At 45.8% G+C, this 13,530-nt stretch overlaps 1 protein-coding gene across 3 annotated transcripts in view; it reads right to left on the reverse strand.

Annotated features, from left to right (window-relative positions):
- NF1 (neurofibromin 1) overlaps nt 1-13,530 on the reverse strand; it is a 71,140-nt gene that overhangs the window by 40,707 nt on the left and 16,903 nt on the right. For all 3 annotated transcript variants that reach the window (XM_064728953.1, XM_064728954.1, XM_064728952.1), the window contains exons 13-30: nt 11,096-11,230; nt 10,447-10,560; nt 10,038-10,117; nt 9,353-9,476; nt 8,583-8,726; nt 8,020-8,266; nt 7,620-7,693; nt 7,432-7,515; nt 6,879-7,319; nt 6,341-6,480; nt 5,784-5,906; nt 5,422-5,505; nt 5,216-5,332; nt 3,509-3,690; nt 3,226-3,437; nt 2,482-2,643; nt 1,840-1,943; nt 1,196-1,331 (exon numbers count right to left, since the gene is read on the reverse strand). In XM_064728953.1, coding sequence (XP_064585023.1) covers nt 1,196-1,331; nt 1,840-1,943; nt 2,482-2,643; nt 3,226-3,437; nt 3,509-3,690; nt 5,216-5,332; nt 5,422-5,505; nt 5,784-5,906; nt 6,341-6,480; nt 6,879-7,319; nt 7,432-7,515; nt 7,620-7,693; nt 8,020-8,266; nt 8,583-8,726; nt 9,353-9,476; nt 10,038-10,117; nt 10,447-10,560; nt 11,096-11,230 — 2,703 coding nt within the window. The remainder of the gene's footprint in view (nt 1-1,195; nt 1,332-1,839; nt 1,944-2,481; nt 2,644-3,225; nt 3,438-3,508; nt 3,691-5,215; nt 5,333-5,421; nt 5,506-5,783; nt 5,907-6,340; nt 6,481-6,878; nt 7,320-7,431; nt 7,516-7,619; nt 7,694-8,019; nt 8,267-8,582; nt 8,727-9,352; nt 9,477-10,037; nt 10,118-10,446; nt 10,561-11,095; nt 11,231-13,530) is intronic.

Below are 13,530 nucleotides of genomic sequence, written 5' to 3' on the forward strand. Positions count from 1 at the left end.
TTGGGAACAAATTACCCTTATTACCACAGACAGTAAAGGCAAGAATAAAGCCAACACACTTGGAAAGGCTTCCATAGAAGAATCTGTGGGAATGCCTGCTGGTGAGCACATTTTTAAAATTCCATTTCATGAAGGAATTATCAATGGTTTGCACAGAAATAATTGCTACCAATGGAGCACTGAAATGGCAATAATCTGACATATCCTGGAAACAGCCTATAAACCGAGTTCTGGGATGAGGTGTGGGAGAATGTAACATCCAATAACAGAAGGAACAACCAAGGCTGTGCGTGATACTTTCAGGAACACTCAAATATTCTTCTAGTTGATGTCTGTGACACTGTGGCCATGAAGGAGACCAATCTGCCCACTTCATTTCCTGATTACAAAACCCAAACAAATCAAAAAACCCCAAAGTCACTTTGCCACCAACCCAAACACAGCCACTGTCAGGAAGAGAAACCAAAAGCCTTCAGAGGCTTTTACAGAGCTCTCAGTCAGGAACAAGGCTCAGCATCTGCACACCTGCTCCAGTGCAAGGGCTCACAGGAACAGCCCCAGACCACAACAGTCCCAACACACATTCCCTGCTCTCACTCCCAAGCTCTGGGCATTGCAGCAGCTGTCCTATCACCCCAGCAGTCCTGTGCAAATGTGACAGGATTTTTGTTACTCATCATTATTTCACACAGGTCAGAAAATCCATTTGCTTGGCTTTGCTTTAGACCTGAATACAGACTTTGGCTGAAAAGGCAGAAATAGCTCTTCCAGAGCACCTCACTGAGACCACAGCTCCAACATTCCACCAGGCACAGCATTTCTGTGACATGCTCCAACTGGACTGGAAACTGTATTCCCAGTGAGCCTCAAGGGAACTGCTACTCAGATTTTTAGCAGCAGCTGAATCCATCAGAAACACACAAGGAGATCCAACAGGACACTGGGCTCAGCAGCCACAGGACAGAGCAGAGGAGCTGGGGATGGAGGTCAGGGAACCTGGGTACCTTCAGTCACCTGCTGGCTGCAAACACAAGCCTTAAAACACCCCTAGCCCCAGTGATCAGACTGGTGTTACGTATCAAACATCTGAGAAGAGCCTTTAGAGATGCCCCTGTGTCTAGCACCAAGCTCCAAACTGCTGGAATTTCACACACCAACCCCAAAGCTTAGGGGCAGGCAAGCACTGCAGGCATACCTGGTATAAACAATGGCACACACTGCGCAGCTGGGGTGGGAACTCCGAGGAGGAATTAATGATTGCCTGAAAAAACTTGTCTGTCATTTGCAAGAGACTCCTCTGGTTCTCTTCAAGGCTCTCTGTGGGCTCCAGCCTGAAACAGACCCACACATGTATGACCAGCAATCAAACACAACACAAGCTGCACTTACATCCTTGGTAAGAACCTCATTTCCCCTTTTTCTTATGGAAATACCTGTGATCTTTTACACAAAAGTTTCCATCATTATTTTAAACCACATAAGGAACAAATAAAAGGCCATGTAAAACTCAGCAATGAACAGACAGATATAGGTGACATTCTCTCAGACCATTTTATACAAACATGTGCATGCACAATTCCAACTGATAAATGCATTATCAGTTCATGATGGTTTAAGAGTTAGAAATAATTTTGATTTTTCTAAGAGTTAGAAATAATTTAAAGCAACAGAGCAAGAGGGCTGCAGAGACAATGTGTCTGGAAAAGTGAGAGGTACAACAGTATGAAAGCGTAAGAGAAATACCTGCAACAAGGAAAAAGAAATGCTATTACAGAGAATGAGTGGGAATCATGTTTACAAATAAATACAATTGCTGCTCTGCTGCCCTGAATCTCAAACCTTGTTGGATCCACCTCAAAGCTGACGTGCTGCCACTCAGGGGATGTGATCACAGTCCGCAGCAAGGGTTCCAACAGCTTCTGCAAATATGTAGCACCATAGACCTGTGTGCAGGGGAAACAAGGACAGAGCCCAGATTGACACACGAACCTGCAAGTTCTGGAAGCTTTCAACAGCCTGAAAACACTTGGGCTGCTTTGACATAAGCCAAATTCTGTAAAACTCAGGTTTGTATATTATAGTCTCACCTCTGGAACACAACCAAGATCAATTTCTACAGCTATTTTAATTCATTTCCAATTAGAAAAAAATAACAACTGCATTAACCAGCAGACACTCTTTCTTAGAGCACTGACTCCACACTTCACCTCTGTTTGTACGCAACTTTTTGAACTGAAATGGGAGCACAAACAAGACCTCAGAATTCAGCAGGAAGAGTCCTCCAGCTGGCACTGGCCCAGAATCACTCATACAATTGAACCAGTCAGAAAGGCAAAAGTTTAGTGCCAGAGGGATACCTACTTTTCAAGGGCCTGAGCATAAGTGTTCTACAAGATTCACTTCATGAAGTGTTAAAACACAAAAAGTTTTCCTGCTCTTGAAGAGATCTGTACCAGAGGGAAAAAAAAAGAGATTATGTACCTTAAAACAGAAAGTCATTATTTTACTGGCTAAGCTGTTTCCTCGGAAGAGTGTTTGCATGGAGTCTGCCAACTCGACCTCCTTTGAGAACATATTCCAGAGGAGCTGGTAGAGCAGGTGCCGGGAATCAAAGAGTGTGACCAGGACACGAGCCAGCTCATCCTTAAAGGGAGGAGGAAGAGTTAATCTGACTCGCAGGGAGCCAAGTATGAAACGCCAGCACTAAGACAAAACCACCGAGCAGTTTGCAATAAAGCTTTATGTCTGCTATGGGCTCTGGCAGGTAAATATCAAATTACACAAAAACAATCTCTCTGCAAACGTTTCCTATGCTACTGCTTGTCTCAAAATCTGCCTCAGGATATCCAGCCTTACAAGTTCATAATGGTTATCCAGACAGACAAGCTGTTACTCCGCTGTGTAACAAAGCCCAACTCATCTTGCTAAAACCTAGAAGAGCAAACACAATTCTGTGTGTCTGCATCACAGCACACACCACCCGTAATAAATAACCAGCCCAGATGCATTTATTATAATAACTGTATATAAATTGTTCCTAGACGTTAACTAAAATGCAGTTTATCACCAAGATCTGAACTCAGATTCAGTACATTATTAAGAACACACTAAGAAAGGCTAGCTATTGTCAGTGGCAGCTCTATTCACTCTGTACCAGACTGTTGCGGCACTTTTTATTTCACGCCTTATTATTTTAACAAAACGTAGGAAATAAAACTAACTTACCCACTGAGAACAAGGCACCACATTGGCTAAAGCCATAGCAATGGGAAGCTCCCCCTGATCACCCATCATCGTAACCAGCTCCACCAATCTCTCAAAGCGATCCGCTAGCACTGTTTCTGCCAAGGTATCAAACTCCGTCCCCTGCTGCAGGATCTTGGTGAGGACTTCCATGAAGGTGGCTCTGGTCTGGAGGTCTTTATGATAGCCCAAGCCTGCGGAGAGAGGCAGCAGCAGTGAGGGGGCGCAGGGGCAGGGGGCGGGCACCGGGCAGGCGGGGCGTTACCTATGGAGTGCATGAGGCCGCTGTCCACGTTGGCGTTGAGCAGGTTGGACATGGCCAGCACGGTGCAGTGCCGCAGCGACGCCAGCCGGCGCGACATGCCGCGCTTGCGCCCGCCCGCCGCCGCGCCCTCCTCCTCCGCCTCGCTGCAGTCGTTCAGCAGGTTCATGAACAGCGTGAAGTACCTGGGGACAGCCCTCAGGGTCACAGGTGCCCTGCCGCCCATGGGAGCCAACGCACAGCAACCCCAAATCCTCACCCATGGGAGCCAACGCACAGCAACCCCAAATCCTCACCCATGGGAGCCAATGTACGACAAACCTCCCAAATCCTCACCCATGGGAGCCAACGCACAGCAACCCCAAATCCTCACCCATGGGAGCCAACGCACACAGCCCCCCCAAATCCTCACCCATGGCAGCCAATGTACAACAAACCTCCCAAATCCTCACCCATGGGAGCCAGCACAGTCAACCCAATCCTCACCCATGGGAACCAAGCACAGCAACCCCAAATCCTCACCCATGGGAGCCAACGCACAGCAGCCCCAAATCCTCACCCATGGGAGCCAATGCACAGCAACCCCAAATCCTCACCCATGGGAGCCAACGCACAGCAACCCCAAATCCTCACCCATGGGAGCCAATGCACAGCAACCCCAAATCCTCACCCATAGGAGCCAATGTACGACAAACCTCCCAAATCCTCACCCATGGGAGCCAATGTACAACAGCCCCCTAATCCTCACCCATGGGAACCAATGCACAACAACCCCAAATCCTCACCCATGGAGCCAATGTACGACAACCTCCCAAATCCTCACCCATGGGAGCCAAGCACACAACCCCCCACTAATCCTCACCCATGGGAACCAATGCACAGCAAACCTCCCAAATCCTCACCCATGGGAGCCAATGCACAACAACCCCCTAATCCTCACCCATGGGAGCCAATGCACAACAAACCTCCCAAATCCTCACCCATGGGAGCCAACGCTCAATAACCTCCAAACCTCACCCCTGGGTGCTAACAAACCTCCCAAATCCTCACCTATGGGAGCTAACCAACCCCCCAGATCCTCCTCCATGGCAGCACACACACAACAACTCCCAAATCCACACCCATGGGAGCCAATGCACAACAAACCTCCCAAACTTCATCCATGGCAGCACACACACAACAACTCCCAAATCCTCACCCATGGCATCCAATGCACAACAAACCCCCCCAAACCTCACCCACAGCAGCAATCACACAACAAACCCCCCCAAACCTCATCCCCTCCCCAGGCAGCCTCAAGGCACAGCCCAAACTTTAACTGTGCTCCAGCCACCTCCCTTTGTCCCAAATCTGGTGTGCCCATTCTCCCCAACACTGGTGTGCCTCTATCAATAAATATCTTCAAAGAGAGTTTAGGTTTTGTGCATAAAAACAAATAAAATACAGTATCAAATTGAGCTAATCCTTGCCATGACTGAAACACACACATCTGCATTAAGCAAAAACAAAGTCAAATTTTCTAATTATTTTTAAATGAAAATGTTTCCATAAACCTACAAAGCAGAGATTTTGAAATGCGCCAAAGAGGTAATTCCTATTGGGATAATAAAATTATTTCTGCTGGAAGAAAAGCACAGTTTGTAATAAAGGTCATATAGGGCTTCTCTTCAAAATAATTATATAGAGAAACATTTAAAAGTCACTACTTACTTGAGAAATAATTGAGATTTTGCTTCCATCAACTCAACACCATCTCCTTCTTCAGGCTGGAGTGGAAGCCCAGCAAGAAGAGAGACCACTGCTTCCATACTCGCCTGGTCCAAATCTCTGAAAAAGAAAATTTAATAAATATAAGTCACTTTTACTTATAGCTCTACCTGCAATCAAATGCTGTTACAGTGAAGAGTGCCCCTTACCTTGTCAAGCATTTCACATCCTCATCTGTTGCTTGATTAGAAGTTCCCATTACCCAGTCTGTCAAATATTCCACCATTTTGTTCCTGTTACACATAAACAGATTGTTTAAGCTTTGTTGCGGTCTTTCTACCAGTCTGCATCACACAGTAAATTGTTACAAGTGTTCAGTATCACCACAAACTAAGTAATACTTAGATGCAGCACCAGGCTCATAATCATTCTGAAGAGAGACAAGGGAACTCTCCCTGTACCAGGAACACTGCTGTGCCAGGGCTTCGGGTTCTTTTTTAACCACCCAACCAGAGAAAACTACACTTGCCCACAGTACTCTACCCTATCAGTTAGGTAATGCCATCCTTACCTAAATTTCATTTCTTGACAAAATGAAAGGTCATCTCTCCTCTCCATCATTACTTCTACCAACTGACAGAGCTTTGTTTTTATTTGAATGGCATGTACCAGATTTCCAAGCACACGCACATACCTGAAGAAAAAAGCAAAAAAGATTCATTAAATACTTCATGCTACTTCACTTCCTCTGCTCCAAGTAATCCCCTGCATCAGTAGAAAATTTCTTCTGGCCAAAACTTTCTATCAGTGTAATAGTGAACCAAAATCTGACCTTCAGCTGGTTTTTAACCACTAACATCAATGTACAGAAAAGTAACCAGGAATGCCTATGGCAGTAGGGCCAAGCTATGGAATGGTCAGCTCTAAAAAACAAAACAGCCACTCTTCAGCAATGCACTTTATGCTACACACCTTCCACAATTACTGCAGCTGTCAGAACCATAAGGAGGATCAGAAAATCAGCTGCTGCTTCTCCATGGACACAAGCAAAAAGATATAAACTAGAAGGCTCCAACTCACTTCTTAAACATAATGCCTGTGTATAAGAAGGTCAAGAGGGCTCCTTACCTAACCAGATTCAGCATCATTGTCTCAATGCTTGCTTGGCCAAGGTGTTCTGAGCTCCCTTCTGTGTGATTGTCAAGCAAATTCTTCATTATAGCAATGGTTTGCTCTACAAATTGTGTGTTGGTGTCAGTTAACAAGACCTGCAGGATGACAATTTCTGGTTAATTTTTGACACATAAAACCAAAGAAAGAGTATTTGCCAAATATACTGCAACATTTCAAAAATCCCATGGACAAGCATTTTTCTAGTTACCACCAAGCCAACTGAATTCCAATACATGTCACAATTCAATATGTGAACACTGCCAGCCATAAGGATTCCACAAACAATCTCACAGATTCTGCACTCAAAAGTTCACTATTCAAGAATGTTAAATACAGCCTGGAATCACAACCACAATAATCATTAACATGTGCTGTGATGATCACTCTGCTCACAGGGGGTGTGCACAGAACACAAACAGGGATCCATTTCAGTCACCCGGGGGAAAGACGGGACTGACACAAACGTGAATAATATCACACAACTGTGAATCACCTGTCCTTGGGAATCAAAGAACTTGCTGATGGTATTCTTCAGTTTGTTGAAGAGCATCGGGTAGAGCGCAGGACTGAGCTCCAGCCCCACCAGGTCTTTGATGTTGGTGCGGATCTGCAGCCCCACCTTCTCGTGGTTGCAGACCATGAGGGTGAGCAGGCGGTCGATGAATTTGCTGACCGGGGTCTCCACGCTGCCCTCGGTGGAGACCATGGAGATCATGGAGCCCTTGCGCTCGTTGAGGGGGCCCATGGGGGGGCTGTAGGTGGCCAGCCCCGCGCTGCTGCGGTGCTGCAGGCACACCCCGCCCAGGGCACACAGGAACCCCGTCATGTTGATCCACTCCTGCAGCGACTCCGTGTCCGACAGGTCGATGGAGCCGCCGCCGCTGACGTGCGACATGCGCCGCTTCACGATCGTCTTGTGCAGGCTCTCGGTCACCTGCACACAGAGGTCGTTTGCTGAGTTAAAACTCAAATGCCTTAAAACATATAAGCCTAAAGACTTGGTTTGAATTTCTAAATGTTGAACCAATGGAAAAATTCATAGTCACCTGCCCGTCTTCCATTTTGGTCTTTGGATAGTTAAGGATTAGTTTTGTAGCTTGTTCCCATTTTGCATGTGTATCCTCCCAGGCCTGAAAGAAAATAAGATATATCAAGACTTAACTTCAAAACTACTTGTAACAACAATATTTCTGTATTTGTTTTTCTAATGTGCACACAGAGCACATGAGTTCACCTCTGTGTTGCCTGCAGTGGGGTGTTCAATGCGCCTCAATAACGCCATCACTCTCTTCTGAAGAGCTGCTCTCCCTGCAAAGGGCACAGAACGCTGAACTAAGTTTCTGAAAATCTACCTACATCACATTTGTGATCTTTGAAAATAATTATTGAATTAAGAGGAACATATCCCCCTTAAAGTCTTTAGAAAGGTAGCTTCTTGTTACACAATTGTAAAATCCTCCTGAGCTCAGTCACCCAAATTCCTTACACTTTCTAGCAATTCTAATAACTAAGACATTCCAGGAAAAGCCAGAGCAGCATGAAATCAAGAACTTCAACCTGTTTAAAGAACTCAAGCACAAGTAACAGCCTTTTGTTCAGGTACAAAATTACTTTAACTGACTCATGACTCTCACCTGTTGACATCATGTTGCTCACAGATGCAAACTCCATGAAAGTGTTGTAGTTTGGCAAAAAATTATGCACTGAGACCTCATCTACTCCACATCTGATGTCGGCCTCCTCACAGAGGTGACGGAAGCAGGACATGGCCACCAGGACTGCCTCGATATCGGGGCTCCACAGGAACATGTATAAGGCCACTTCCAGCTTGGTCTGGGCTTGGCGGCAGATCGGGGTTCCGCTGCAGCCTGCAGTGCTCTCCTGGCAAACACACAATTCCCAGTGGGGAACACTGCTTGTGAACATTCAGCCCTGGCCACACTGCGTTTGAAACTGCTGTTGTTCTAGTAGGAATAAGCCACCCTAAAAAGGATCAGAGCTCATATATGCTGTCACAATGCTGTTTGCAATTGTAATCAAAAAATATCCACCAACAGTTAAACTGAAAAAATGTTACTTTGTAAAGTCTGAAACATCATTGTTAACCAGCACATTAACTCTAAAGGTAATTTAATTTCTACTTGCCCACAGGGTTTTTCTCAAATGTTAAAATTAACTATAAACATGTATTACTTACTATGGAAGAATTCCCCTTCGCTTTCCTCAGGGTAGCCCCTGGTGCACAGCGCATCATTTCCTCATGGTCAAGAGAAATTTGACTAGTTCCACTTCCAGAGACATCATAAAGGAAAAGGAAGTGGCAGGAACTCCTATCTGATTGCTATAAAGAGAGGGGAGGAAAAGAATATATCAATTGATACTATAAAAGAGTAAAAAGCATAGATCTGAGGAAGGTAAAAAGCTCTTGGACATTTACACAGTACTTTTTCCACTGCTGCTCTCAGGGTGTTATCAAGTTACTTGTGTTAATGGTATCCTAGACTGATATTTCCCCAAAAGAAATACATTATTTGATACTTTAAGAATATCAGAAAGAAGCAAGTCAGAATTCTGGGACTCAGAAGAATCTGAGATGCAAAAGGAAACTTCCTCCATCCATAAGCATGTGTATTTTACCATTAACTACCTTCCCTTTCTCTCACCTTGGGGACTATTTCCCTGTATTAGGCAAAGAGGCACAAGGCACATATTTCTGTGAAACATTCCTTTTCTAGCCAAGTACAGCAACCTGTGCAGCCAAAGAGGAAAAAAAACATCCCAAACCCCACTTTAGTTACCCATTCTAATCAAGGTGCCTCACAAAGCAGAGAGGAAATCAGAGAACAGAACATGTAGGAGTAGCTACTAAATCTTTTCCAATCAAAAATAACCTGGTAAATAAAGGGACACCAACAGGGAACAATTCATGTTAATGATCCTAACAGGGAGATGGTAATATTCACTTACTTTGTTTTTTAGCAGAAATTTATTCCTACAGATGAGAATCTCTCGCAGCCACTTGAGGATTTCTGTACTGCTGAGCATCTGATGACTTGTGAGCTTCTTGCAGATATAAAAAAGCATTTGTGAACTGCAGCAAAATGAAATTCAGCATCAGCCTTCTGATGGAACACCAACACTTCTGAAGGTATTACACTACGTTTCACATAGAAATAGGCACTTAGCATGAACACCCTGTGCAAACGCTACCCTGGGCTTCCAGCAGTACAACAGAGAGGTGAGAGTGTGCATGGACAGGCCAAGCTCCCCTGGGACCCTTCCCAGCGCCCGCGGCCTGGAGCGGCTGAAGCCCCGCGGGCAGCCCGGCCTGGAGCTCCAGCTCTGCCCGGGACAGAGACAGCACAGACAGGGCAGCACGAGTTACCTACACTGCTCTGACAACGTGTCAACTCTGCTCTGGAAGGAACACATCTAGGGATGTTCCTTCTTCACATCCCGTCAGGCCTCACACTCTCTGTTAAAACTGCCAAAGGGTCCAAATTAGTGTCAAGTGTGACGGGTTTTCCCCCCGCCCAAAGAGACCGTGAACTCCCTGCTGTTGCAAAGCTTTCCCAAAATACTCACAGCTATTTCAAAAGAGAAGACAAATCAAAACAGCTATTTCTCTCATTTATATAAGTAATTTACATACCTGATCTCCCAGAATGTTTCTATAGGAGCATCAGGATTCCACAAGTCAATGCTATCCAACTGGTGCAGAACCAGCAAGGCCTAAAGCCAAAGAGAGTTTCACTTAAATACAGAACTTTACAGAGTACCTGAGCACAGGCAGACAAACAGTCATATTCATAACTGCTTTAAGAACAACAAAAGATATAAAAAGCATTTTCCATAGAACAGCAGGAGTTCGTTGTTAGTCAGTGCCCACAGCATTTCACTTCAGTCATTACTCCATGCTCACACTGCAGACGCAGAGGTTTTCCCGGCTATCTCTGTCCCAAGCCATGCTGTACACACACACACACAGACTCAGTTTCTGCAGGAGAGGCCCTGGCAGCAGCAGTGCCCATGCAGGGAGCCCAGCAGGGCTGTGCCCTCACCTCCATGGCCTCCTGGGCGATGTCGGGCATGCTGGACTGCGGCACCAGCTGCACCAGCCCCGTGATCAGCTCGGCCGTGCTGCCCTGCGAGTCGGGGCCCTGCTTCCTGGGGTTCTGCATGGAAACACAACACAGGCTCAGCTGCAAAGCTTCCCTGCTTGACCACACTGCTGACAGCTCCTGCAGCACTCCTGCTGCTGAACTAGGGGCATTTGGGGATCCTTCAGAGAATCTGTTATTTTATTCTTAATCCATAACACGCCTTGCATATCATGTCTCTGACAGAACTGGAATATTTTTATATTAAACCATCACAGGCCTGAGAAAATGGAAGATCTAAGACAGTACTCATTGAAATGATGACTAATTTCCAACCCCCTTATTTTAATTTTCTTCTATTCCCCTCTCCTTCCCCCACCTTCCCCTTCAGAGTCACAGAACTTCATGCTCCCCCTCATTGTGTTGCTCTGATTCTGTAAAGTCTCTTACAGTTTCTTTTTCCTTTAAAACCACAGGAGCATCATAACCAGAGAAAAAGATGAGTAGGAAGTGTCCTACATGGTCAGGTGACCATTAATTTTTACTCATTTAGTAGCTTCAAAAGTAAATTCCACTATGACTGAACAGCATGACAGTAGGATTTACTTACACACAGCAAAAGTTTTGGATCTGCATGGATCAGTTTCACCAAGGACAACAGCAAGAACTTGTAGCTTCTGGTTTCCAAATCAGTAGGTTTTTCTTTAAATTTAAGGCTTGTCATTTTCTCCTTAAATGTAAGGCTCTGATAGAAGGAAAAAGAAATCACAGTCTTCATCAGGAAAGTAGTCAAACCTAACACTTACAATTAAACATATTATGAAATGTATTGCCTTTATCATCTGTAATTCAAGAAGAAGTTTAAAAGTACACAAAACTCAAGTATAGTCACATAGCCTTCTAGTTCAAAATCCCCTCCCACAGGCAATCACTACTGTATCTTTAAAGTTCCCTTAACAATTGTTTCAGTAAGCTGCACGAAGACATAAGAAAATTTTTTGCAAAAGAGATAAACTGTGGCGAAAGAAAAGTGGAAAAAGTACCAAAAGGAATTACTGGTTATGTCTCTGGTCTGAGACAGAAATAAAAATAAATGTTTCCAACTTGTTCTGAGTACATGAGAGGGAATTCTTTCTAAAGGCAAAGTAATGTCTTTATTTTCTGCTACAGCCCCAGGCCAGATGCTTGCATGTTCACCTCAACAGCCTCTGGAAAATGAACCTTTCAATTCTAAAAGGCACACAGGGCATCACTTAAATATAAAAATAATCTGCCCTCAGCTGAAAAACCAGTGAACTACTTGTAAGTTTTGAACAAAAGGAGAAAGCCTTTACCATTCAAGGTAAATGATGAGCTATGACATGGTATGATTAACTTCTACAAGAAATTAGGTCTTCATGTTATTTCAATAATTAGTTATTGTGCAAATATATGGAATAAAAGCTACCACATAAAGCATCTGATCAAGAAATTGATAGCCCAGTGGTAGAGGCAGCTAACTCTGCGCTAAGGCTTGGTTTGCCACAGCTCAGGGATTTCTAGGAGAAGCACGTGACAAAAGGAAACGTGTTTCTGTGAAAGCATTAATGTCTCCACAATCCAAAGTGAAGGGTGTCAGTGAGAAAGCCAGGCCAGGCTCTGTGCAGTGCACAAGGGACCAACAGCAGCAGGACACTGACAGACAGCACGGGACAAGGACAGACGTGGAGGAGCTCAGCATCAGTGAGTTCAGGCTGGAAATGAGGAACCAGCTCTAAAGCAGAGCAGGGGCACGGGGCAAGAGCATCGTGCTGGGCACAGAAGCAACGGTGCCCTCGTGGGGCAGGAGCTCGGCTGGCGCTGCCCGGGGCTGGCGGGCTCTGCGGTAACTATGCACAGAAAAGTCAGCGCAAGGAAGGGCTTTTCTGCGGTAGTTACGGGTCATACTTACAGCAGCAGAGGCCCAGGGCCATGCAAAGCAGGGGCTGGCGGGCGTCTGAGCACGTGGGCAACAGCAGCCAGGCAGAGGGAAAGTGAGAAGCAGAAGACAAAGCACCACCAGTCAGAGCAGGGGTATTGTCAGGGCAACTATTCTCCAACAGATGAATACACACAGGTGAAAAGCAAGTTAAACATGGAGTAGCTTTCAACCAAAAGCATTGTGCTCATTTGCTCTCCTTTGAGAAGCCCAACAGGAATATTTTTATGTCTCATTTTAGGCTCTCTAAACCAACCTACCAAGACCACTTGCCACAGCAGAAGTCCTCAAGGAATGTTCAGAGGAGAATGCAGCAACACAGCTGTGTGTGGACTTACTGGAAGAATTTGGACGAACTACAAATCTGAATTTACTCAAGACTTTCTCCAAGACAGCCAAGAATATTAACTTTATTTCATAATGGCTGAAAAATCTTTTACTTTGTTGCTGTCACAAAGACCAAACAGTCAACTTGCTCAACATAAAGCAAGACAAATGAAGATGCCAATCATGGTAAAAGTATCACAGTTTTCAGTGATTGCCTTCACATACAGAATGCTTTGGTTTTTCCACATTAAGCAAGGATGGACATGTTAGCTGGCTATTCACAGAGCCAGAAAGCTTAAAATGGACAGTTAGCCACAGAGGACAGTTAGAGGACAAATACTTGTATGTAGCCAGTTTAAAAGCACCAGGAAAACAGAGAGACATTGAACTAGGAACAGCCAATCCCCCATCACTGCAGGGCTACAGAGCACGTGTGGCTCCCTGCTGCTCTGTTCTTCCCCCCTCTGGTGTCCAGCGCAAAGCGCTGAAGAGGAGGGCAGGGCTGGGTGCCCCAGGCAGGGCTGGGTGCCCCAGGCAGGGCTGGCTGCCCCAGGCAGGGCCGGGTGCCCCAGGCAGGGCTGGGTGCCCCAGGCAGGGCTGGGTGCCACAGGCAGGGCCGGCTGCCCCAGGCAGGGCCGGGTGCCACAGGCAGGGCCGGCTGCCACAGGCAGGGCTGGGTGCCACAGGCAGGGCTGGCTGCCCCACGCAGGGCTGGGTGCCACAGGCAGGGCCGGCTGCCCCAGGCAGGGCCGGCTGCCACA

This window comes from Zonotrichia leucophrys, chromosome 19 (assembly GCF_028769735.1).
Source record: "Zonotrichia leucophrys gambelii isolate GWCS_2022_RI chromosome 19, RI_Zleu_2.0, whole genome shotgun sequence".
In the NCBI taxonomy this organism is placed as follows: Eukaryota; Metazoa; Chordata; class Aves; order Passeriformes; family Passerellidae; genus Zonotrichia; species Zonotrichia leucophrys.